Source organism: Hibiscus syriacus, unplaced genomic scaffold (genome assembly GCF_006381635.1).
Source record: "Hibiscus syriacus cultivar Baekdansim isolate YM2019G1 unplaced genomic scaffold, ASM638163v2 tig00112226_pilon, whole genome shotgun sequence".
NCBI lineage: Eukaryota > Viridiplantae > Streptophyta > Magnoliopsida > Malvales > Malvaceae > Hibiscus > Hibiscus syriacus.
This window is the reverse complement of record NW_024063274.1, coordinates 402,839-427,381: the sequence shown is the minus strand read 5'-3', so window position 1 is coordinate 427,381 and position 24,543 is coordinate 402,839. Positions and strand designations below refer to the sequence as shown.

The 24,543-nt window shown below is 31.4% G+C and overlaps 2 protein-coding genes and 1 pseudogene across 2 annotated transcripts; 2 read left to right on the top strand and 1 right to left on the bottom strand.

The window, feature by feature from the left end:
• The first annotated feature begins 3,498 nt into the window (after positions 1-3,498).
• Positions 3,499-4,626, top strand: LOC120176084 (annotated as a pseudogene).
• A 6,075-nt stretch (positions 4,627-10,701) lies between these two features.
• On the bottom strand, positions 10,702-12,114 carry LOC120176056. Its single transcript, XM_039182568.1, has one exon. The coding sequence runs from the start codon at positions 11,932-11,934 to the stop codon at positions 10,714-10,716; it is 1,221 nt and encodes a 406-aa protein (XP_039038499.1). The 5' UTR covers positions 11,935-12,114; the 3' UTR covers positions 10,702-10,713.
• Positions 12,115-19,865: 7,751 nt separating this feature from the next.
• LOC120176124 (NAC domain-containing protein 21/22-like) lies at positions 19,866-24,429 on the top strand. Its single transcript, XM_039182623.1, has 3 exons — positions 19,866-20,190; positions 22,672-22,946; positions 23,904-24,429. The coding sequence occupies exons 1-3, from the start codon at positions 20,022-20,024 to the stop codon at positions 24,420-24,422; spliced, it is 963 nt and encodes a 320-aa protein (XP_039038554.1). The 5' UTR covers positions 19,866-20,021; the 3' UTR covers positions 24,423-24,429.
• Positions 24,430-24,543: the final 114 nt, after the last annotated feature.

The window sequence follows — 24,543 nt, the reverse complement described above, 5'->3', positions numbered from 1 at the left end:
AAGCATATTGGTATCCATACTGACTCTAGAGTATCGATACTCCTTCTTTGGTATCGATACTCAAGGCAAAACTTTACTAAGAACTGGAGGGTAGTATCAATACTCCCATACCAGTATCGATACTCCCATGCTATAATATCAATATTGATTAGGGTATTGATACCAAAATGACATTCTGGAATTTGAAATGTTTTCCTGGTATCGATACCACCCATGAGTATCGATACCAACTCTGTAGTATCGATATTCCTTCTGAGAGTATCGATACTCTCTTCAACCTAATCAAAATTTCATGCTTCTGAAGAATAGTATCATTACTAACTCATACATTACCTATACTCTTGCTCGTAAATGCTCTCTTTAGACTCGAAAACCCACTCAAACTCCCCAAATTCTTTACCTTGAGGTTCCTAATGATTATTAAGTCTTATGTGATCTTAGAGGGGTCATAGATAAGGCTTAAAACATGCTTAAATAAATTTAATAAGAAATCTACCATGAAAGCTTACTTAACATGCTTCAAACTCAACTTTCTAGCTAAAACTTATTTCTAATGATCCAAAACTGGTATGAGGAAGTTGTGAGTGTGTTACCTGGCTTTCTGGGCTGCTAGAATTCCTCTCGAATGAACTAGGTTTCACTCTCTCTTTACCTCTAACCCTTGAACTTTCTCTCACCTCCTTAGCTAATCAAAGATAAGTAAAGGAATTACTAACTTATCTAAGGCTTAAAACAATGTTAAGGACACTCTAAATAGCTCAAACTTACTAGAACAGGCTTAAATCTATTAATCTCCTTTAATCTCTTAAAACCCCATTTTGAAAACCATGACCAAAACCTAAGATTTAGGGCTTGAATTGAAGCTTAAGGGATATAGATTAAGATTCTTACCTTGGCTTCTTTAAACTAGGCTTGGAATTCAAGAAGCTTCTACCTTTATCTTACTCATGGGAAGGAAGAAGGAGAGAGAAAGGAAGATATTTTTGGTGGTTAAGGTTCACTTGAAAAACACTTAAGGTTAAGGGGGTTTTATCCTTTAAAATCGGCTATGGGGTAAATTGCTAATTTGGTCCTCTCTTTTTAACCCAACTTAAAACCACCACTAATCTTTGGGCCAACTTAAGTCAAATATTCTCAAAAACTAGTCTAAATTGGTTTAGAAAATCTAATGGGATGGACTCATGGGTCTCGGGTTAACACGAACTACTGACCTGGGATTCAGGTTATTACAAAATTTATTTAGCCTACTGACATATACTCAGTAGTTAACCTATCTATAAGTTAATATCACAATAAATATCTCTGAACCACAACTGAAAGAAGGGATCCTTAATACTTTCTTCTCCTCCTCGACAAAGAAATATTGGTCAGTTGTCACTCTTTAGTGGCGTATGTATGTGATCTCTAGGGTGGAATGTGAAATCCAAAATTATTTAGGTTAGTTGTATATTTTATTAATATTGTTCATTTTGGAATTTTATGTGTCTGCCTCATATAAATTTTTGTTATTAATACATATATGACTACCTTGAAAAATATTTCTAGATCCGCCAATGTCTCCTCTACACCAACGATGAATTTTTGTCCAAATCAAAATAATTAAACCATCAACTACCTACAAAAACTCATCTATTCTCATCAACAATAAAACATTAAGAATCATTGCTAATACACTGTTGTTTTCAATATGGTCTTTTGTTTGACTCATTGATTCTAAATATACTGCAGATTGTACCATGTACGATATGGTTCCCAAGAGTTTTCCGCTTCATTTACTACTACTATGATCAAGGCGAAACTGATTACTGTATGAATTGCAGGATTTATTTGTTTAACTGATATTTTTCCTTTTTAATCCTTAGTAATATTGATATTGGTATATTTTTAAAAATGCTTTATATGTATTTATTTTGATTTTAAAGTTAAAAAATCTTTCCTAATTTTATATTGTCTGTCATAGAAAAACACACACTATTCCAAAACTTTTCGCGTGAATCAGTGAAAATATGTGTTTTAAGGAAGTAATAAAGTATGGTATCTGATTATGGTGAACAATGGCATATATTGCTTCCGAAACGGTAAACAAAAATTTAGGAGGCATCTCATGCAAAGCCGATGTTTATAGTTTTGGGATGTTACTAATGGAAATAGTGGGAAGGAGAAAGAATGTTAATGTACTTATTGACCGCACCAGTCAGATCTATTTTCTGTCTTGGATTTATGATCGATTAATAGATCAAGGTGAGGACATGAAGCTTGGAGATGCTTCTGATGATGACAAAATAATATTGAAGAATATGCTAATAACAGCCTTTGGGTGTATACATGTTGCAGCCTGCTTTTCGTCCATTGATGAGTAAAGTGTTGAGGATGCTTGAAAACGAAGATGAGCGACATGAAATGCCTCCAAAGCCATTTCATCAACCTCCCCTTGACACACCAATGGAGGCTAATAGTGGTGAGAGCTCTAATAATGAGCCAACTACATCAATGGATTCTGTTACTATAACCAGTTCAAATGTAATTTCAAGCTGGAGATATTACATTCCTATGTAGCTACATATTATGTTGTCTTTTATATGTAGTAGTATTTTGTTACGATAATATTATCACTAAATATTATACTTAATATTTATATATATATATAGGACGAGAACTATATTTGGGTTTTTTTTTATTTTTTAAAAACTTTGAATTTTACTATTAAACCAAAGCCTTTTAAGTTTTTTTTTTTTTACTGAAGTGCCGGTTGGGTTTTATTAATAAAATAAAGTCTAGCTGTCAACCACAACATGAAAAAATAGAAAAACAAAGCCAACAGTTACAGGACAAAACCAACAGATCCAAGACTAAGTGTTGGACAGCTCGAAGAAAAGTAAAACCAAACAAAAGGATATGGAAAGGGAGATATCATCCAGCTAAGTTGATAGATCAAGGTGGTGGGATCGAGTCTCACGGAGGGTATTTTATGATTCGGAGATCTTCTATAGAAGTTACTCTCAAACTGGTGTTAGGAACAACCTACTATCTTAACTCCCCTTACCGTAATACATATGGAAATAAGGGACATCCAAAACATATGTAAAGGCGAAACCAACCAGCAATATCTCTATTTTCGATCAAACAATATGCACGGCCAAGAGAGAAAAAAGAACAAGAAAATAGAGCCTAAAAAACAGCAACACCGTGTAAGGGTGTAAATCGAAAGGACACCGCATGCAAGGAGGTCGCAAGTTGCTTTCCGGTCCAAATCAACGCTCCAACTACCGAAAGGTCAGGTTCCACCGATTCAAGCTTCTGAATAATAGTTTTGGAGTCTCCTTATACAATGATTTGTGAGAAACCCAGGTCTCTAGCAAATTGGATCGCGTGAACAGAAGCAAAAGCCTCAGCAGCAAACACAGAGGTAACCCGCTGGATTTCCTGTCTCGACGCTTCCAAAATATCTCCAAGATGGTCTCTGATAATAACACCTGACCAAGCTTTTTTTTGTGCAAGATGGTAGGGATACTTCCTTTGCTTGCGCTTGTTGTGTATAAATGGAGAATGATACATCTATCAATTGATGATAAGATCGAAGAGTTCCTTCAAAGACAAAACAATCTAGTTCCCATCAGGTATTCTTTTAAACAAATCAGAAAAATGACCAGAGGTTTCAAAGAAAAATTAGGTGAAGGTGGCTACGGTTGTAACGGCTCGGTATTTAAAAGAAAGCTTCGTAGTGGGCATGATGTGGCCGTAAAATTGCTTGTCAAGACAAAGGGTAATGGCCAAGATTTCATAAATGAAGTTGCCTCTATTGGGGGAATCCATCATGCTAATGTGGCAAAACTTGTTGGATTTTGTGTGGAGGGATCAAAGCAAGTTCTTGTATACGACTTCATGTCAAATTGATCATTGGATAAAATGATATTCACGGAAAAAATAAGAACACTCTGGGTTGAAAAAAGATGTTTGAGATTGTGCTTGGGGTGGCTCGAGGAATCGACTACTTGCATCGAGGGTGTGACATGCAAATTCTGCATTTTGATATCAAACCACACAATATTCTTCTAGATGACAACTTCAATCCAAAAGTTTCAGATTTTGGTCTTGCTAAACTGTATTCAATAGATGATAGCATTGTGTCTCTCACAGCTGTACGGGGAACAATAGAATACATTGCTCCCGAATTGGTATTCAAAACCCTCGGAGGCATCTCATACAAAGCCAATGTTTAGCTTCGGGATATTACTAATGGAAATGGTGGGAAGGAAAAAGAATGTGAATGCATTTGCTGACCACACCAGTCAAATCTATTTTTCAACTTGGATTTATGACCGATTGGATCAAGGTGAGGACATGGAGCTTGGAGATGCTTCTGAAGATGACAAACTGATGGTGAGGAAGATGGTAATAACACCCTTTTGGTGTATACAATTACTGCCTGCTGATCGTCCATCAATGAGTAAAATGTTGGGGGTGCTTGAAAACAAGGATGAGCTACTTGAAATGCCTCCAAAGCCATTTCATCAACTTCCTCTTGACACATCATCACAGGTTCACAGTGGTGAGAGCCCTAATATTGATGAGCGAACTACATCAATGGATGCTATTACTATAAGCAGCAGATCAAACTTGGTTTGAATCGGAAGCATTTCATTACTTCGCAGCTCTATATGTACTTGTATTTTGTTATATGTGGAGCGCATATGTACGCCTACACATACTTAGAACTAAATATTGAACAAATTTGATACTGATATTAACTTTCCACCTTGAATAAACTAAACGTGTAATGCTATCAAATTAACATAAATTAATAGTTTAATAACAAAAATAATGGAGATTGATAACATATAATTATTTTATAACATGTATAATCTAAATATTATTTGCATTCTTAACTGGTAAGAAACGAGTTACGTAAGTATTGAACGATTTGTTTTTAACTGGTAGGAAACGAGAAGCATGAGTAGTGAACAAAATAAACCATAATAATCTTTTATTTCATTTTAATGTTATAAGATGAATCATGAGAATAAATGAATAAAAAGGGAAAAATCTCAACATAATCCCTATATAAAATGGTATTTAAGATAAGTGAGAACAAAAAATATAGTACTTTTAATTCAATTTCATACCAAACAATCACAAACTCTGAGGACAATGAATGCAAGTACTGTATCATTAGAATAGAATAGAAAAGAAGAGGATGGGCTAAAAGTCCTTTGGAATTCAAAGAAATTTAATGATATATTGATCGACTAATGAAGATCGAGTTCCGTAGATGTCTATTATGGGAGCAATCCTCTAAATTCAGTTTTCTTCATATGCAAACGTCAGAATTCAAACGTCTAACCTTACTTAAAGATTCTAGTGTCTCATCCCATTAGACCAAATTTTTTTATTAAGTTAAGGTGGTTACAAAGTAGTATATGTTCTAAATATTCTCAACCATTTGACAACGAACGTTCAATTACCCTGCTGCAGTTGTTGGTGCTCGAACCTGTGACCTCTAAGAATAACAATGATTCTTTTAACCACTAAGTTAAATTGGTTCGTACCATTAGACCAATTGATTGTTGATAATAAAGGTTGTTTTAAACTATTAACTACAGACATTATTGCATTGGTTAAATATTGTTTTTAAAAGAATACTGTGTGTTAATTTTACTTAATTTAAGGAAATTAATTATCAATTAAATATTCTTTTTTATGAATATCACTTTAAAAAAATTCAAAGACATAAGCCTTGAAATTACCTTTCACCTCTATATATAAAAATTAATAATTCAGTTTAAATTATTTTAATTAGTATAAATTTTAATCCTCGATCTTCTTTTCATCGTTCATTAAGTTCATATGAACGATGTGAACCAAACAAACTACTCATTTCAATTCAATCAATTCGGTTCTTTATTTCTTACCAAATTGTCACTAATATTTTTTATTAGAGTTGAATAAAAAAATGGGTAAAGTATACAAATGGTCTCCTGACTATATTACATTGCTTTTTTAAGTCTCATGACTGTTGAAAGTTACATAATGATCCTCCTAACTATAGGATGTTGTTTTGTTGAGTCCATCAACTATTAAAAGTTATCAAATGGTCACTGGACTGATCATCATGTTCCAAACTCGTCCTTTTTCGTTAAAAAATTTACGATAGTCTGAGCTAGATGTTAATACATTTTTTGAGATATGATAATCACTTGAGATTCTAAGATCAGATTTTATCATATCTCCAAGATCATATTAATATTCAACTCATATGGTCGTCAATTTTTTAACAGAAAAAGACAAATTCGAAACATAATCAATAGTTGAGTGACCATTTTGTAACTTTTAATAGCCAATGACTCAATAAAGCAACAGCATATAGCCAGAAGACCATTTTGTAACTTTTGATAGTTGGAGGATTAAAAGAGCAACATCATGTAGTCGGGTAACCATTTGTATACTTTACCCTAAAAAATATGAGAAACTTAAAGCAAAGGCATCTTGACTGTGTTAAAAAGTAGAATAAATGAGAAGGAAGAGAGACAAAAGTCGGAGGAATCTATTAGATGCAGAAAAGCACGTTGTTTCATTCATTGATTCTCCTTTGCATGCAGCCCAACCCACCGCTCTTATTTCTTTACTGCTAACCCTCCAACGGTTTAATTTATTTATTTATTATATTTTAATCGGAGTAAAAGTATTTTTCTCAGCTGTTAAAAAATTACTCCATTTTATTTGATATATTTCCTCCCATTTTAAAAGTAAGGACCAAAATGCACTCCGTGTTATAGTATTGGACCTATGCAATACTTTAATATAAATTATTGATTATATATTATTATAATAATATATTAAAATAATTAAATTATGATACGAAAATAACAACACATGATATAAACTCCAAAATACGTCAAACTAGATATAATATAATTTTTATTATTAAGTTAATGTGATTACAAAGTAGTATATGTTCTAAATACTCTAAACCTTTCAATAATTAACGCTCAATCACTCTGTTGCGTTCGTTGGTGCTCGAACTCATAACCCCTAGGAACAAAAACGATTCCTTTAACCATTTAGGTAAGTTGATTCGTGTTAAATATAATATATTTACACTTTGTATTAAAATTTATAAAAATTATATAATATCTAAACGTTGATTAATAAAAAATGAAATTAAATGCCTATATGTATTAATTAATTATCAAGTTGAATAGGCAACCAAATTAGACTTAAAACTATAGCTTGCCTGCCACTATTATTTCCCATGTAAATTGAAGTATAAGTTGTTTATGGTATAATTTCATAAATGGCCCTTAAAATTGATTAAATCTGTTAATGAGGATGCCTACCCTAATACTATCAAAACCGTTTGTCATTGTCGTATACGGCAAGTGCGCACTAAGGACGGACAGGGAACTTGGCTCCCATAAATGGTAAAATTATTGTTTAATCCCTTTATAAATTTTAAATTTATAAAAATACAATAATGAAATCATACTTTGACCCCTCAAGAAATTTTATAATTCAGTTGTAATCTTCCAAAAACTTTCAGTCATCACCTGTTATAACCAACAATAACAGTAACGATTGATATGTCAACAATTCGATGATAACATGTGGTAACCATTGATTTATTCACAAATTAAATAATTAATATATAGATATTTTATTTAAATTTTGAAAAATATATAATAAGCTTATAATAGATTAATATTTCAATAGAATAAACGTGCACGCAATCTTTTGCATTAAGTTGTGTAATAATTTTAGAATAAATATATATTTTAATATTTAATTTTAATTTTAAAGTATAATATATATTTTAAATTTAGTTCAAATATTAAAATATTTATTTACCAGGAATATTAAGAATAATAAACTTTTTTTAATTAATATGAGGTAATTATAAGGTAATACATACTTAAAGATAACTCTCAAATTATTTGATGTTAAACACTTATATCTTTGATATTCATGATACTCAAACCTAGAATATCAATAATTTTTTATCATTGAGGTCGTTTGCAGTGGCATAACACAAATTAGACTAGAGTGGGTTATGGTCCCCCAAAATTTTAAAAATTATAATTTAGACCCTTAAAATTTTCAAAAAAAATAATATGGTATCCCATAACTTTTAGAAATTCAAATTAATTTTTTTTTTACTGTTTTAGTTAGGCCCCTCCCATGATTTTAAAATTTTCTCATTAAGCTTATAAAATTTCAAAAAAATTAATTAGACCCCATTTTTGGGGAAAATAAACTAAACCCTTCAAAATTTTAAAAGTCTTAATTTAAACCTTTAAATTTTTTAAAATTTCAAGTTGCTCTCGAATTCTATCACCAAATTTCGCCGCTGATGATCCATGCAAGAATAACGAACTTTAATAATAATTTACAGCTCAAAACGATGCTATTTTTGTCATCCATGTCATAAAATATAAGGATCGGTCCAAAGGGCATAAGTAGGGTGGGAATAAAATGAATAGTGGGCAATAGCCATAGATGCGAGACCACTCCTAAACCTAATAAAAGTAGATTCCATGCTATTGCCTATGTCCTCCAAATCCAAAGGCAAATTTAGTTCAATAAACCTATATTAATGTTTTTCTCAAATTTTATATCAAGAAAAATAATTCATTTTTTTATATGGGTTCAAGTGTATATATCTGTCACTAAAAGTATAGGAGAGGGGAGATTGGACCTTGATTTATTATATTTCATATTTAACACGAACATAAAATGTAATTAAACCAAAACAGTGATAAATCTAGGGTAAGTCATCCCGAGTCACTCTACTATTCGTAATAATACAAATGAGTCGTTGAATTTTAAAAAGTTACAAACAAATCGTTCAATTAATCAATAGTTATAAACTCGTCGTTTTTTCAGTAATGACGTGTTTGTAATGTTTTGAAATTCGGTGACATGCTTATAATATTACTAATGATTGATTCTCTCATATAATGTACCCATAAATCTAGGACCTGATCTTCAAATATTCAAATCAACCCTCTTTGCTATTTATTCAAAAATATCTCAAAATGACATCATTACTATAATGGTTTCATTGTTTTCAGTGTAGAAACAGTAGCAAAACCCACCTTTACCTAAAAATTTGTTCTCTAAATCTTATCATGATAAGGCCACCCCCCCCCCCAAAAAAGTATTATCATGATAATGAAAGAATGAAAAATCTTATCATCAAAAGGAGGAAAGTTTGAGGTTGAATTCAATAATCTAAGGTCTAATTATGAATTTTGAAAAGCTCCTTTTCTAAATTTAGAAGCGGGTTTCATTGACATGGAAGAATTTAGACGTGAGAAATGCATGAAACTCGTTTTTCGTAAAATGTGAAGTTTAATTTCGTGTTTTTGTAGAACGTGAGGTATTTTCACGTAGATCATTTAAGGATAATTTTTTAAATAATGTTAGTTGGGAGTCATTTTTCTAATAAAATAAAAAAAGATAATTGATTTAAAAAACCCTAACTGGACACTAGGATAGAAACAAATCAGTAAATGGTGTTTGAAAATTAAACAAAAAATTAATTATAAAATAAGTCCTTTACAAAATCTGATCATTCTATTTTATTTTGCCTAAACTTGATCATTATGTTAAAAGTAGACAAATTAGTATAATTTGATGATAAAGTCTTGTTAAATGATTAAATTAATAATTAATAGTTCATATGTAAGAATTAATAAAAACTAACAATTTAATTATTCAAACGTGATAAATTAATAAGCAATAATAATATTTTATATTAATATGTTAACATAACACTCTATTAAATTACTTTTTTTATTTTTATCAATAATCAATTAGTCTAATAAGACGAGATATTGAATATTTTTAAACAAAATTAGGATCCGAATCTTAACATTATAAATGAAAAAATTGAAAAAAATTATATTATATTAGACTTACACTTAATCTGAATCAATAAATCAAACTAAAGTGATTAACTACAAAAGTAATTTTAAAATTCTTATAAAATTATGAAGATGTTACTCTCTGTATTTTAAAAATTAAAATCAAATACTATAATGGTTAATCTTATATATGTGTGGTCCAAATGTCACCCTGAACCCTAACCAATTAGGGCATGAAGGTCCTAAAAGTACAAAACATGTATAATTAAATACAAAAGACAATAGATTAGTGGTACAACGGCTAAAATATTTGTAGCAGAGTGGACAGGAAAGTCTGATACAGTCCAGCAAAACTGTGGCATCATTTCCCAATTTCCATAATAAAACAACAAATCTCAAATATTTTTTTATTTATTTTTCTGAAAACAAAGAAATAAAATATTTATTGAAAGAGACAGATTAGATAAGCTCAACATGATTATTATCAAAGGGACTGAAATTAAATCCTGACAGACGCGCCTTTTCCTGCGCGTGGATTCCCAAAAAAAACTAAAAACAACAGTGAAGTACATAGATTCTATATTTTTCAGATCAAATTCAACAAAGAAATCGAAAAAAAAAACTTTGAACAATGATGAACTGGAAAGGGGGGGGGAAAGGATATTTACAGCTAAATTCTACGATTTTTTGTTAACTTAAAATTGAGAAGTGATGGAGAGCAATGTCAAAGAACCCTCATTACATAAGATCTCATAAACAGCACATGAATTAAATACTACAGCTACTTACTAATTTAAATACTTGAAAGAAGAGATTTTTTTTTGTTACCGAATCTTGTCTTTTCGTGTTGTTTTCAATGATTCCGATCCGTTGTTTTGCTTCTGTTGCTGTTAATTTGATGGCCCTTGTTGGTTCCCGATGGATTTTTTTGCGGGGAAGACGAAAACAGCTGGCCGAACCCGAAAACCGAACCCGATTTCGAGGATCCCCGCAACGAACAAACGGGGACGTTGAGGACCGGAGTGATCCTAACGTTTGCTGAATACGATCTCTCTACTCCCCTTTGTTTGAACCTCGGACCGCCATTGAAGCTGCTTGGACTGCTTGAGCTTCTTTCCAGGCTTTCAAATACGATTTTCCCGCAAGAATTCATCCTCGGACTATCCACTGAAATTCCCCGGCTCGCCGTTGGTTCCCTCTGGATCGGACTCCGACCCTTCCGAGCCCCACTGGCTACCGTTTGATTACTGTCTGAACCGGACCCTGGTCTGGGTTTAACCATCCTCATTCTCGGTGGGTTTGGGTTTAGGGTTCTAGAGGGAGCAAAAGGGTTGGGACTTGGCTTATCGGCATCAAGTGACAGTCGGGGGAAATCGTCGTGTTCATGACCGGAAGATGATGAAGAAGAAAGGGATAATCTCGATGCAGATATGGAAACTGATTTAGAATCTGAGATTTTTAGCAGTGGAAGACTCGATGAAGACTCCAAGGAAGAAGAAGATTTCGAGCTTCTATGGAGGAAATATTTGAGAGATTTTGGGTTATTATTAGATAATGACGAGATTTTGCTGCTATGAGAGTCTGATTTTGAGGAAAGTTGTTGCTGCTGATTATTGTTAGTGTTTGTTGTTGAACACTTTTTAAGCCCCAATAGTTCCCTCCACCGGCTCGAACAACTCGGAGCTTTGGGAGAAAACAAGTAATGATCCGACCCGGAAACCTCCATTTCTATTCCGGGGCAAGAACTTGAAGTTTCGCGGGATCTGATGGCGTTCAGAGACGGATGCTGATGCCGACGTTCTTGTTCGTGTTCTTGTTGTTTAACGGCGGATAAATGCAGAGGCATGAGTTTGCCGTCTGAAAAAAGCTCGTCAGCCGGGAGCATGGAGGCGGGATCAACAAGCCTGAACTCAAACTCTCCCGCCGGAACATCTCGGATTTCCGTCGATTCAGGATCATCCTTCGACTTCGACGACGACTCTTCTTCTCGGCTGAACGAAATCCTTGGACTCAACCAACCGAACTGGAAACTCTCCGGCGGAACGCCGATGTTGTTAACACAAGCTGAAGCCATGAAAATATACCAAAAAATGAAAAACGCTGTTAAATAAGGGAAATTACATTTACATTTGGGGTTGATAACTATAAGATGTGGGATTTGAGATCTGGGTTTTAACTTATTGACAGCTGCTTTGATCTTCGGATTTTTGGCTTTGTTTGTTTAGGGTTTGGAGGAATTAGGCATGTGAGTGAAACAACTGTGAAATTGCGTGAATCAGCCATTAATTTATAGTCTGTTTATAAAGCATAGTGGAAAATTGGCTCATCTTTGCAAGTATTTTAGGGGTAGGCCACGTGGTCTTATTTTTCTCATATATATATATATATAAAATGTCAAATAAAGTATATTGTATCTAAATGATGGAACTTTTTTTATAATATAATATTTGTTCAAAAGACTCTTAATTATTTGTTAATAAACACTTAAACACTCAAACAAACGATATACTCAAACCTAATACCTCTTAGGATAATAATCATCGTTTTAACTATCATTTTTATATAATTTTATTCGTTTAACTATATTAAAATAATTGAAGACATCTATATATTTTATCCTAGAATTACTCTAAGTAATGTTTGAAAGCTTAATTTAATAATAAGGTTTTGGAAATTTTTTAAAAATAAAAGTCAAATTTTATTATATTTATAAATCCACACATCTATTGTGGTCATAATTATATATATTTAAAAAAATTAGTTATGTCGAAGAAAATGTTATTTTCTTTAAAAGATTTTCATTCAAATAATTATTTTTATAATTTGTGTATTGTCATCGGTTAAAAAATATGATTATAATCCAATAATTATAAGGGTAAAGTTGACAAATGATCCTTAATTATAGGATGTTATTTTATTGAGTCTCATTACTATTAAAAGTTACAAAATGATCAATAAAAGCATTGCTTTATTGAGCCCCTTGACTAATAGTCATCTAACTATTTATATGTTCCAAACTCGTCACTTTTCATTAAAAAGTGATTACATTTGAGCTGAATGTTAACTTGTTAACTGAGATATCATAGTCATTTGAGATTTTAGGATCAAATTTTATCATATCACAGTCAACAGGTTAACATTCATCTCAGATTGTCGTCAATTTTCAACAAAAATGACAAGTTTGGAACATATGAGTAGTCAGATGATCATTTGATAACTTTTAATAGTCGAGTGTCTCAACAAAATAATATTCTACAATCAATTGACCATTTCATAACTTTTAATAGTAAAATACACGTTCGTATACTTTTGAACTTTTTCTAATAAGAATATGACGCAAAATTCGAAAAGTTTGCTTACACGTGAAAGTTGTTATCTTCTCTTGAATTTTGCCCTTTTGAACGTTTTCTTGTTTAGATAAGCAATGCTGCTTCTTTTCCCTAAATATATTTCACACCCTTTCTTCTTCTCGTGACATTGTGCTTCGTTTCCTTCATTTTTTATGATTATTGTTTGGGAAAACTTAAAACCGTTTGAAGTAAAATTATCTGCCACACTTTTTAAAAGAATTCAACCATTTTCTCTGGTAAATAAAAGTAAAAATTACATTAAAACAAAATTTTAAATCACCTTATTGTATACATTATTATAAATTAGCACATACAATGAAATATTAAATCTTTTATAATTTTTGTTGGAATATCTTGGTTGAGCTTTTAACCTTTTCTTTATATGGTAATGTATGATCTTAAATGAAAAATTTATCTTGTTAATGGGTTATAAAAAATATTCTAATTATGTGTTTAGTTTACTTTTATAGTTGTAAATAGGGATGACAAACGGGAACAATTTTATGGATTCCACACCTTACCCGATCCAATTGGGGCGGGGATGTATATAATTCTAGTGGGTAGTGGACGGGTGTGGATTTAGAAAATGATATCTGTCGTGGGTAGTGGGCGGGTGATGGGTTTGAGACCTTACCCACCCCGCATCCGCCTGCCCACTAAATATCCATTAAACTTTGGATCATTATGAATTTAGGTATAATTTTAGAGACTAATTTATAAATCTTAATATTGTATAACATATAACTTATAATTTAACCAAATATTAGGTATAATTTTAGAGACTAATATTATGCTTCTTAATAGACGTATTTGTTTTATGTTTGTTGCTTATGTATAACTTAAGGTTGTTGTCAGGCGGGTCTAGCTGGGTACGTCTTCAGTTGGGTAGTGAGTGTGAGGATGTATTTGAGAATGTACCCTCGTGGGTGGGTGTGGATTTGAAAAATGTAACCCATCATGGGTGGTGGGCGGGTGGTGGATTTGAAAATATTAGGTGGGTATGAAGATAGGGGAGGGGATATCCGCACCCGACTCGTCCGTTTTCCATTCCTAGTTGTAAATAGTCTGTAATTCTAAGTATTTTTCTTTTAATAAAATTAGTGACTTCTGTTAAAAAAAAGTTAAAAATTTAGATATTAATATAATAAATAAAAAATATGGTAAACTATGCATTTAGTATCTAAATTATCAATTTTGGTCCGTTTTACTATCTAAATTTCCAATTTTTTCAAAACCATACCTAACGTTTAGTTTTTTTTTTTCATTTTCGTACCCCATCATTAAAAACTTAACGCGTTTAACACCTAAACTATTAGTTTGAGTCCGTTTTAGTACCTAAACTTTCAAAAAAATTCAAAACTCAACGTTAAATTTTGAATGGGGTTCTAAAATGAAACAAAAACTAAACTTTAAATATGAATTTGAAAATTTTGAAAGTTTAGATACTAAAACGGATAAAATTAACAGTTTAGGTACTAAACTCATAATTTACCCTTGATTTTAAGCAATCAATTAATAAGTGAAAAATGAATAAGCATTTATTGTGAATGCAGTTGCAATAAAGTCAAGTGTGAAATTTATCTGACCTTTTTTTTCCTTTTCATTCTGAACATTACTAGAAAAGTAATGAAAGCCATTTGGTGGTGCAATTCATAGAAAGATCGTTCACCTCAAAATCATTGTCTCGTTGAAGATGGAAAATTGGAGGGAAGGAGGTGGATGTTTCCAAATTTATCACTGTTTCATTGTTGCCTTGTTATGTCCCTATCTTCCTTTTGTTCTATTATGAATTTTAAATTTTGAATTATATTACTATTTTAATAATAATCCTGTCCCAGTCAGTTAGTTTTAATACTTTTAGAGGGTATTTTACGCATAAACACGAACCAATTTATCTCGATGTTTAAAGGAATTGTTGTTGTTTTTAGAAGTCACGTGTTCGAGCACAATCGACTGCAAAGGTGATTGAACGTAATCAGAAGAGATACTATTGTATAATCCACCTTAACTTAATAAAAAAATAGGTACTAAAATGAAATAAAAAGTAAACGTTAGGCATAGTTTATTAAAAAAAATTGAAAGTTAGGTACTAAAACGGAATAAAAGTGATAGTTCAAGTACCAAACATGTAGTTTACCCTAAAAAATATTAAGATAAACAGCGAAAGTGACCTACATAATTAATCTATTTGAGTTTTGTCTTTCTGGTTTTATTTTTTTTATAGGCTTAATGCCCAAATAAGTGCCCAAACTCTGTCTTTTTTGCCAAATAAGTGTCTATGGTTTTTTTTATCCATCCTGGTGCCTAACGTTACAAACGTTACCCTTTTAAGTGTCCAGGTCGTCAACGCCGTTAGTTTTTCCCGTTAAGTGTCACGTGTCAACATCTGGTAATTTTAAAATTTATTTTTTATAAAAAATATTATTATGTTTATAAAAAAACCTAACATTTCTTATATTATAAAACATCCCAAAATACTAAATCCTAACCTTAATCCGCCGGCGGCGCCTTCTCTGGCCACCACCGTCATCACCAACGTAGTTTTTGACATCACCCTAGTTATATGCCGTCTTAATTGTCGTCGATTCACCGTTGAAATCGCATGGGATCACGATTTTCATCATAGGGTTCGTGAGATTTAAAACGTCGATCTGTGGTCGATTAATCGTCAACCAGTCAAGATTTCATAGGGGTTATGGTCACTGGGGGAGGGGAGGCTGGGTGGTCGGTAAAGGGCGGCAATCGACGTGGGTTTAGGGGTTGAAATGAAAGTTTTCAAAGTTTAAGGGTTATTTCAAGTTTTATGTTTTTTAATTTTATATAATTTTTTTTAAATTACCAGGTGTTGACACGTGTCACTTAACAGGGAAAACTAACGACGTTGGCGACCTGGACACCTAAAAGGGTAACGTTTATAACGTTAGGCACCCGGATGGACAAAAAAACCGTAGACACTTATTTGGCACAAAGGGATAGTTTGGGAATTAAGCCTTTTTTATAATGTAAAGTTATTAATTATTTATTATAAATTAAGGGATATAATATGTTCTCTGTTCGATACTTAAAAATGAAAAAAATGGGCTGAGCCTAAATTTTGTTGGATATAACTATCAACATATTGCTTACTTGGATAGATAAAGCTCTTTACTTATCCAAATAATAATAATATTATCATTTTATTAAGGGTAAAGAAGAGAAATGGTCACCCGACTCTAGGATGTTGCTTTATTAAGTCTCTCAATTATTAAAAATTACAAATTCATCCTCTAACTATAGAGTGTTGTTTTGTTAAGTCCCTCGACTATTAAAAGTTACAAATAGTAACCCGATAATTCATTATGTTCTAAACTCGTCATTTTCCATTAAAAAATGGATGATATTATGAGCTGAATGTTAATTTGTTGACCTTGATATGATAAAACCTGATTATAGAATCTCAAACGACTATCATATCTTAGTAATCATTTTAACGTCCAGCTTAAGCAACCGTTAATTTTTAACGGGAATTGACGAGTTTGGAACATAATGAATAGTCGGGTGACCATTTTGTAACTTTTAATAGTCGAGGGATTTGACAAAGCAACATTATATAGTCGAATGATCATTTTATAACTTTTAATAGTCGATGGACTTAAGAAAGTAGTATTCTATAGTTGGGGGACCATTTATGTACTTTACCCTTTTATTAAAAAAGAGTAATAACAAATTTTTCTAATTTTGGGCCAGGCCACGGTAGAATGTCGTGGTACAATTATCAGTCACATCCTAATATTTTGACGTAATATATATTTGAGATAAACTTCGATTGGTGGGTTAGTTGACAATCTCTACAAATAATACAAGATAAGATTGGAGTCATTTGGTTATGAAATAAGCAAGTGGGCATATTTTTGCAATTGCTTTAAAATTAAGGACCCCAACACGTCATCTGGTTTGCCCAATCTGTTTGTCTACTTAAACACCTGTCTTTCTAGTTGTTATCTTGTTCCTTCCACCATTCAACAGTTTCGACAATGTTCACTTTGCATGGGTCAATTAGATTTCAATTAGATTTAGACTTCAGTTGGGCCAAATCTCTTACTATATACATTACTAACATGTACTTAATTAATTAATTTAAAAGGATTACGTACATGATTGATTATGTTCATCATTTATGCTTTATCCATTTTTTTTCGTCGATTTCAAAAAATATAACACGTGGTTGCTTTCGTTTTTATTTAATTAAGATGTAGTATTGAGGGTTAATTGTTTTAACGGATTGTTGATGCGACATAGTAAATATATAAAATTAAAAAAAGGGTGAATCACACGAATGGTTGCTAATAATTTAATAAATTTTTATTTTTCAAATGAAGCTTTTAAAACAACAAATCGGCCGATACCGTTTTGTGATATGTGTCCCCTTAAGCTGTTTCTTCACTCCTCTTACTCCACACCGCGCATTAAGAGTCGAAGAATGCACAGAAAAATAAAAAGCCATGAAAAGGAAATAAAGAAAATAAACCTTCGAATTGAAATTTTTTCGAACTTTCTCATCCTTGAATTCTCATCTTCATCGGTATGAAATACTTCATCAAATTTCTGCAGCCCACTTTTGATAGATGAGTGAGTGAGAGAGATAATAGAAGAATCATATAGAACTATTTAAAGATTTAGTGACCAAATTATTAATTTTAAATTTCAGTGAAGAAAAAAAAAGTTTATTGAAATATTATTGACAACTTGTGTAGTTTACCCTTTAAAATTTATATTTTCATTGTGACACGTATGTATTCCGTTAAAAATCTAACGACAGATAACATTTAATGACCACTTCTTAATTAAATAAAAACGAAAGTGATTAAATATTATGTTTTTTTAATTCAATAAAAAAAATAGACCAAACATAAACGAAAGTAATCACGTAGATAACCTTAATTTAAATTACGTATTGTAATGATATATCATAAAGACATTCTTTGAACTTAATTTACTTTGTTTCCTTAATGAAGTGAAATGGAGCATTCACTTTCGGTTGTTTTAGTGCGACAAATCAGACAATTATTGGTGGAAGAGTTCGTTAAGGACTTGAATTCTGACCGAGTTTTGTTGCGAAGTGTCGGCGCCTGCTTAACTTATCCTTGGAGTTGGAGCAGTTGTTTTCACCATTAACTACTACTAATTAACTTATCATTTGCTCACGTGGACCGTTCATATTCCTCCACTTGGATATGGAAATTTGGGTATTGGGTGAACTGTTTTGGGTCAATTATTTCATGCGAAGGTTAATTCATGTTGGAAATTAATTGTATGATACAAATTAATTGTATGATACAAATTAATTTACCAAAGTTTATATAAATATGATTATTATCGGTAATATATGTTAAAATAATATAGATAAATGATTTTTTTTATAAATTCTATATTTAATTATAATCTTACTTAAAAGAGACCGGAGAGTGAAAAGTGAGATTCTAAAAGAAGCGGTGACGAAACTACACAGAGCTCGGGGCTATCCCGAATTTTTTATCATTGAAAAATATAGGAACAAAATACTTATGTACATCTTTAAATTTTAGTTTATTTTGATTTTGTCCACTATTTTCTATTGTTAATTATACTTTTATCCCCCTCGAACTAGAATCCTGACTTCGTCCATAAGAGAAAGGAAATGGAGTGTTCTTAATTGGTCTAAAATTAATGGCCTAAGTGAATATAATAGAACAGAGATGGACAATTTTATCAACCGATCGACTTGCTCATTGATAAATGAATTATTGAGTTTGATAGATTTGAAATACTTAAATAAACAGGATTAATTAGAGTCAAATGAATCTACTGTTATTGATACAAAAATTGAGTTATAAGGGGGGGGGGGGAATAGGTCCTTACGAGTTAGCAAGTGTTGGGGAGAATCTTTGAAGGTTTTGGGTAAATTACTTGTTTAGTACACGAACTATCAATTTGAGTCTATTTTAGTACCTAAATTTTCAATTTTTTTAAAATCATACCTAAATTTTATTTTTTGTTTCATTTTAGTACCCATGTTCAAAATTTAACGTTAATTTTTGAAACAAATTGAAAACTTAGGTACTAAAACAGACCAAAACTGATAGTTTATTTACTAAACACGTTAAGTTTTTGACGGTGGATACTAAATTGAAACAAAAACTAAATGTTTGGCATGATATTGAAAAAATGAAAGTTTAGGTACTAAAATGGACCAAAACTGATAGTTTAAGTACTAAATGCATACTTTACCCTTTTTTGTGAGTAGCTCTTTGAAATTATAAAATTAAAAACTTTGACTTCATCCAATAATATTATACATGACATATTAAACGACATAATTAAAATATAATATGAAACTAACATAAATAATTTAAATACGATTATATGATATAATAATTTATACAAAATACTAATAAACTAATTACTAAGTCTATCTTCAACACATTTACTTAAGATTGTGTAATATCACAAATAATTAAAACATGATATAAAAATTAACATAAATATAATACGAATATTTTAAATGAATATAAATATAAATATTAAAAAAAAAAGTATGTTAATACATATATAATAAAACCTACATATATGCTATGCATTAGGGTCCATTTTAGTTTTACCAAGTCGATTTTAATAATCCTCCACCTTAACGTTCTCTTCCCTTCTCTATTTATCCCCTCTTCCTTTCTTCTCTTTGCCTTTTCCATAGCTGCAAGAGCCATTGTTTTCCTCCCGAAGAAACCTTCGATTTTCGATGCAGTAAACACTCTTGTTTCCGAGTTTCTTCTGTTGAATTATATCAAACCCTAAAAGAATGAGCAACATAAGCTTGGTGGAGGCCAAGTTGCCACCGGGGTTCAGGTTCCACCCTCGAGACGAAGAACTCGTCTGCGATTACTTGATGAAGAAGGTAGCTTCGATCGATACCTTGCAGCTCATGATCGAAGTCGACCTCAACAAGTGCGAGCCATGGGATATTCCCGGTATGTATTCTACATATGTATATGATTTTTCTATTGAACTCGTGAGTTTTTTGGATTCGAATTTCAGATTCATTAAATATTATCTTTTAAAAATGATTGTATGGATCAGTTGATCGGTTAACCTTCGTGTTCTTGTGTTTTCGGTTTCTGGGTTCTAAATCTTTGCTTCGTCCTTAAGGAGAGAGATGAAAGATTGTTTTTGTTTGCATAATTTGCTTGTGGAAAAGGTAATAGCAACTAGACCGAGTCAAATGGATAAATATATTTAAGATATTTATGATGTGAATCTTTCCCATTTTGTGGTGGGAAAGTGTTTAATTCTTTTGAGAAAAAAAATATTTTTATAATTTTTAGGATTTTGTTTATGTTGAATTAGATAGGCTTAAATATAAAATAAATGTCCAATTATATAGTTTTTTTTATGAATAGTTACTTGAATTATTTTTTGAATGATCTCGATGTCTAACATTACAAATGTTATCACTTTAGGTATTTATGTCGTAAACAATGTTAATTTCCTACGTTAGTGACATTTGTCACAATTTGAAAATTTGGATTTTTTTTTTAAATTATTAAAAATATTATAATATTAATAAAAAACCATAATTTCTCTTAAATTATAAAAGGTCTAAAAATCGTAAACCCCCAAATCCTAACCCTAACCCACCACCGCAACTCTTTCTAGTCACGACCACTGTCATCGATGTAGTCCCTGCCATCCTCCTAGTCATATGTCGTAGTTGTCGTCGATTGGATGTTGGAATCGCATGGGATCATAATTTTCATCATAGGGTTCACGGGGAATGAAACATCGATTTTTCGTTGATCGATCGTCAACCGATCACGATTTCATAGAGGTTTTGGTCAATGGGGGAGGTCAGATATGGTGGAGCTTCGTCGACAGCAAAGGGAGGCGGTCAGCGTGAGTTTAGGGGTTGAAACGAATGTTTTCAAAGTTTTGGGATTATTTCAAAATTTATGTGTTTTTTTTTTATATATATATATATTTTATATTAAATTTTTAAAATTACTAGATTGTGATACGTCTCACTTAACAGAGAAAATTAACGTCATTGACGGCCCAAGAACCTAAAGTGATAACGTTTGTAATGTCAGGCACAAAGACAATTCAAAAAATAATTTAGAAATATATTCGTGAAAAACGATAGTTTGAAATACATTTGTTGAAAGACATTTGTTTCGTTTTTACGCATTTTCTACATTGTTTTCTTATTAAAGATATCATATCGTGAAAGTATATTAATGACTTACAATTATCAAGTAAAATTAATAATATTTGACTATTAAACACGTAGTATAATAACAAATGACATCACTTAACTTATTGATATTGGATTTTATATCTAATTTTGAATAATTTTTCATTTTTCCTCACAGAAAAAAAATAGTTAGGATTTCGATATTGAACTTGATGCTGATATAAGATACTTAGCCTTCAAATGCACCTTATATTTTTGTCGATATATTCCAACGATCATAGATTATAATATATGAAAATATAATTCATTCAATTCAAAATTTTAAAAAATATATTTAAATTAGACCGTGTATTTAAAATTATATATTTTTTTAAATTACTCTTTACTAAATTCTACAAAATCTTATATATATAACTAAATCAACTGGGGTGGTTGCTATGTATGTCACCTGAAAATTTTGATATACACAAATTATTATAAATATGTATACACACACACATATATATATATATATATATATATTTAATAATATAATCAACAAATTTTCATATTCTACATCTTTTTATTGAAATTGACAGCCTTGGCATTGCTAAAACCTAAAAGCTGTGAAAGTGACTGAGATAATTAATAAAAATAAACAATTTATATATATATATATTTATTTATTTAAAATTTTATACGAATATAAAAAGACAGTGGTGGGGATTAATTTTTTTTTAAATATTTATAAATATTCAATAATTCCTACATTTTCACATATACCACACGTGTAAGCAAAGCAACCCGTTTGTCTTTTAGGCAAATTACAATTATCATCTCCAATAATTCAACATTAAGGGACAGGAATTGACCGCAAATTATTTTGATTGGGTCACCTGTTTTTATGTCACGGCTGGTGGTCAGTGAACAAACTCTTTGATGCTTCTAAATCTGGACTGCCACGTGTTCATAAACCCTAATCAGTCTTCCCAATTATTTCAACACCCCCATCAGCATACTTATCTAAAAAGAATATTTAATTTTCAACAATTAAAAAAAAGGATAAAAAAGGATAAAGAATTAAAGATATGTTTTGGGTATTGTTTTTCCACTTTGACCAATGGGGGTATTGTTTATGAGGTATTTGTAGGTAATTTCAGTTAAGTTGATTCATGTAAGCATTCTTAAAAGTATAGTTTAATAAAGATAAGATTAAAATTTTAATATATTCGATTTTTGTCGATCCGGACTCGGGTCTTATTCGTTAAAAAATCTATGGCAGAAAGGGCAGCAGTGGGAGGGAAGGAGTGGTATTTTTACAGCAAAAGAGATAGGAAATATGCAACGGGGGTGAGGACAAATAGGGCAACGTGCAGTGGGTATTGGAAGGCAACGGGGAAAGATAGGGCAGTCCTTAGCAAGGGCAAGCTTGCTGGGATGAGGAAAACGTTGGTGTTCTACAAGGGCAGGGCTCCCAATGGCACTAAAACTGATTGGGTTATGCATGAATTCAGGCTTGAAGATCCCTTTTCACCTCCCAACATTTCCACTCTCAGGGTAATCTCTCTCTCTCTCTCTCTCTCTATATATATATATATATAATCCACTTATACATAGTGTAAATATTTTAGTTTTACATTCTTTTATGATAGTTGGATGAGGATAAATTAAAGATTGAGATTACTTTATTATTTTTTTTCTAGTGAATATATTTTCATTTTCTACTGTTAGTTTTAATATCTGATTTCTTCTCATCTAATAATCTTAAAAGGATTTTATACATATATGTTAGAACAATGAAGCAAAATGATTATTTTGTACAAATCAAACAATTTTAGTGGTAAAAAAATATTGTAATTATTCTTTGATGTCTCGAATTCGAGCATCATGAATATCAGGGCTGTGAGCGTTAAGAAAAAAATCCATGTAAGTATTTTTAATCGAAATGATTAAAAATATTAGTTATTTAAATTAACTGATAATATTTTTGAAATGATGATATTAAATTATATTAAATTACTATATATGAATTGAATTATAATTTTGAATATATTAAAAGAATCAAACCTATAAAATTATAATTTTATGAAGAAAATGAAATATTTTTTAGATGGTGCTATTCTAATCCATTATCTTTAAATAATATATGTATTTATCATTTTTCCCCTAAAAGGTCCTTGAATTTTCGCACGAATCTTGGGATATGTTGCAATATAAAATCTATTGAGCATAAAAATATGATTACAAAGTCAAATCTCTACGTGAATTGCTTTTATCTATGGGCTATAGTCTATAGCCTACTTGTTATTTGTCACCCTAATAGAAAATCAATTTAATCAATTATTAGTAAAATATATAGACATAATATGGATGGAATTAGGATTAGATTGAATTAAGTTATTTAATTTTAAAATGTATTTGTTTAATTTTTGTTCTTACATTTACATCAAATTGTTGTTTACATTTGATGATATTATATATATTATTTTTCCCAATGTTTCGGAACCTATGTAGGAAGATTGGGTCTTATGTCGAGTGCTCCACAAAACCAGAGAAACAACCACAACCACCAACCCTAGAAGCATGGGAATCTGTTCGGACGACACAAGCTCATCATCTCTACCACCGTTGATGGATCCTTACACAATCTCCTACCAAATCCGACCGAGCTCCGACGAGCAAGTGCCCTGCTTCTCCACCATGTTGTCCACCCAAAAACCAAGCTTCAATGACATGCAAGCACTGAGCGTGCATGCAAAAACCCAAACGTCGTTGTCTTCTTCATCGATCGAACATCATCATCATCAACAACAACAACAACAAATGATCCCGACAACCATTGACAACAACATTATTTCTTGTCTAGACTCGTTCCCTAATGATAAGACGGTCATTAAAGATGCGTTGAGCAATCTTAGTCAGTTAGACACTTATCTGAACGTCAAGGGATCGACGAGTTTCGATGAAGTTAGTCATTCAGATCAGAGCTACTTGTCTGGAATGTGGGATTGTCCAACATTTGGAATTAATTGAATATTAATGATTTGATGATTAGGGTTTATATGATTAGGGTTTAGGGTTTATGACTGTTTGTAAATAAAAGTAAACTAATTTAGGGTATCGTCAAGATCCCCAATTTAAACATTATTTAATA

Bases quoted from the DNA above. Each gene is read 5' to 3' on its own strand.
- LOC120176124 (XM_039182623.1), top strand. From the start codon at position 20,022: ATGAGCAACATAAGCTTGGTGGAGGCCAAGTTGCCACCGGGGTTCAGG. The intron at 20,191-22,671 runs GTATGTATTCTA...AATCTATGGCAG, and splicing joins CGAGCCATGGGATATTCCCG to AAAGGGCAGCAGTGGGAGGG. The intron at 22,947-23,903 runs GTAATCTCTCTC...GAACCTATGTAG, and splicing joins CCAACATTTCCACTCTCAGG to GAAGATTGGGTCTTATGTCG.
- LOC120176056 (XM_039182568.1), bottom strand. From the start codon at position 11,934: ATGGCTTCAGCTTGTGTTAACAACATCGGCGTTCCGCCGGAGAGTTTC.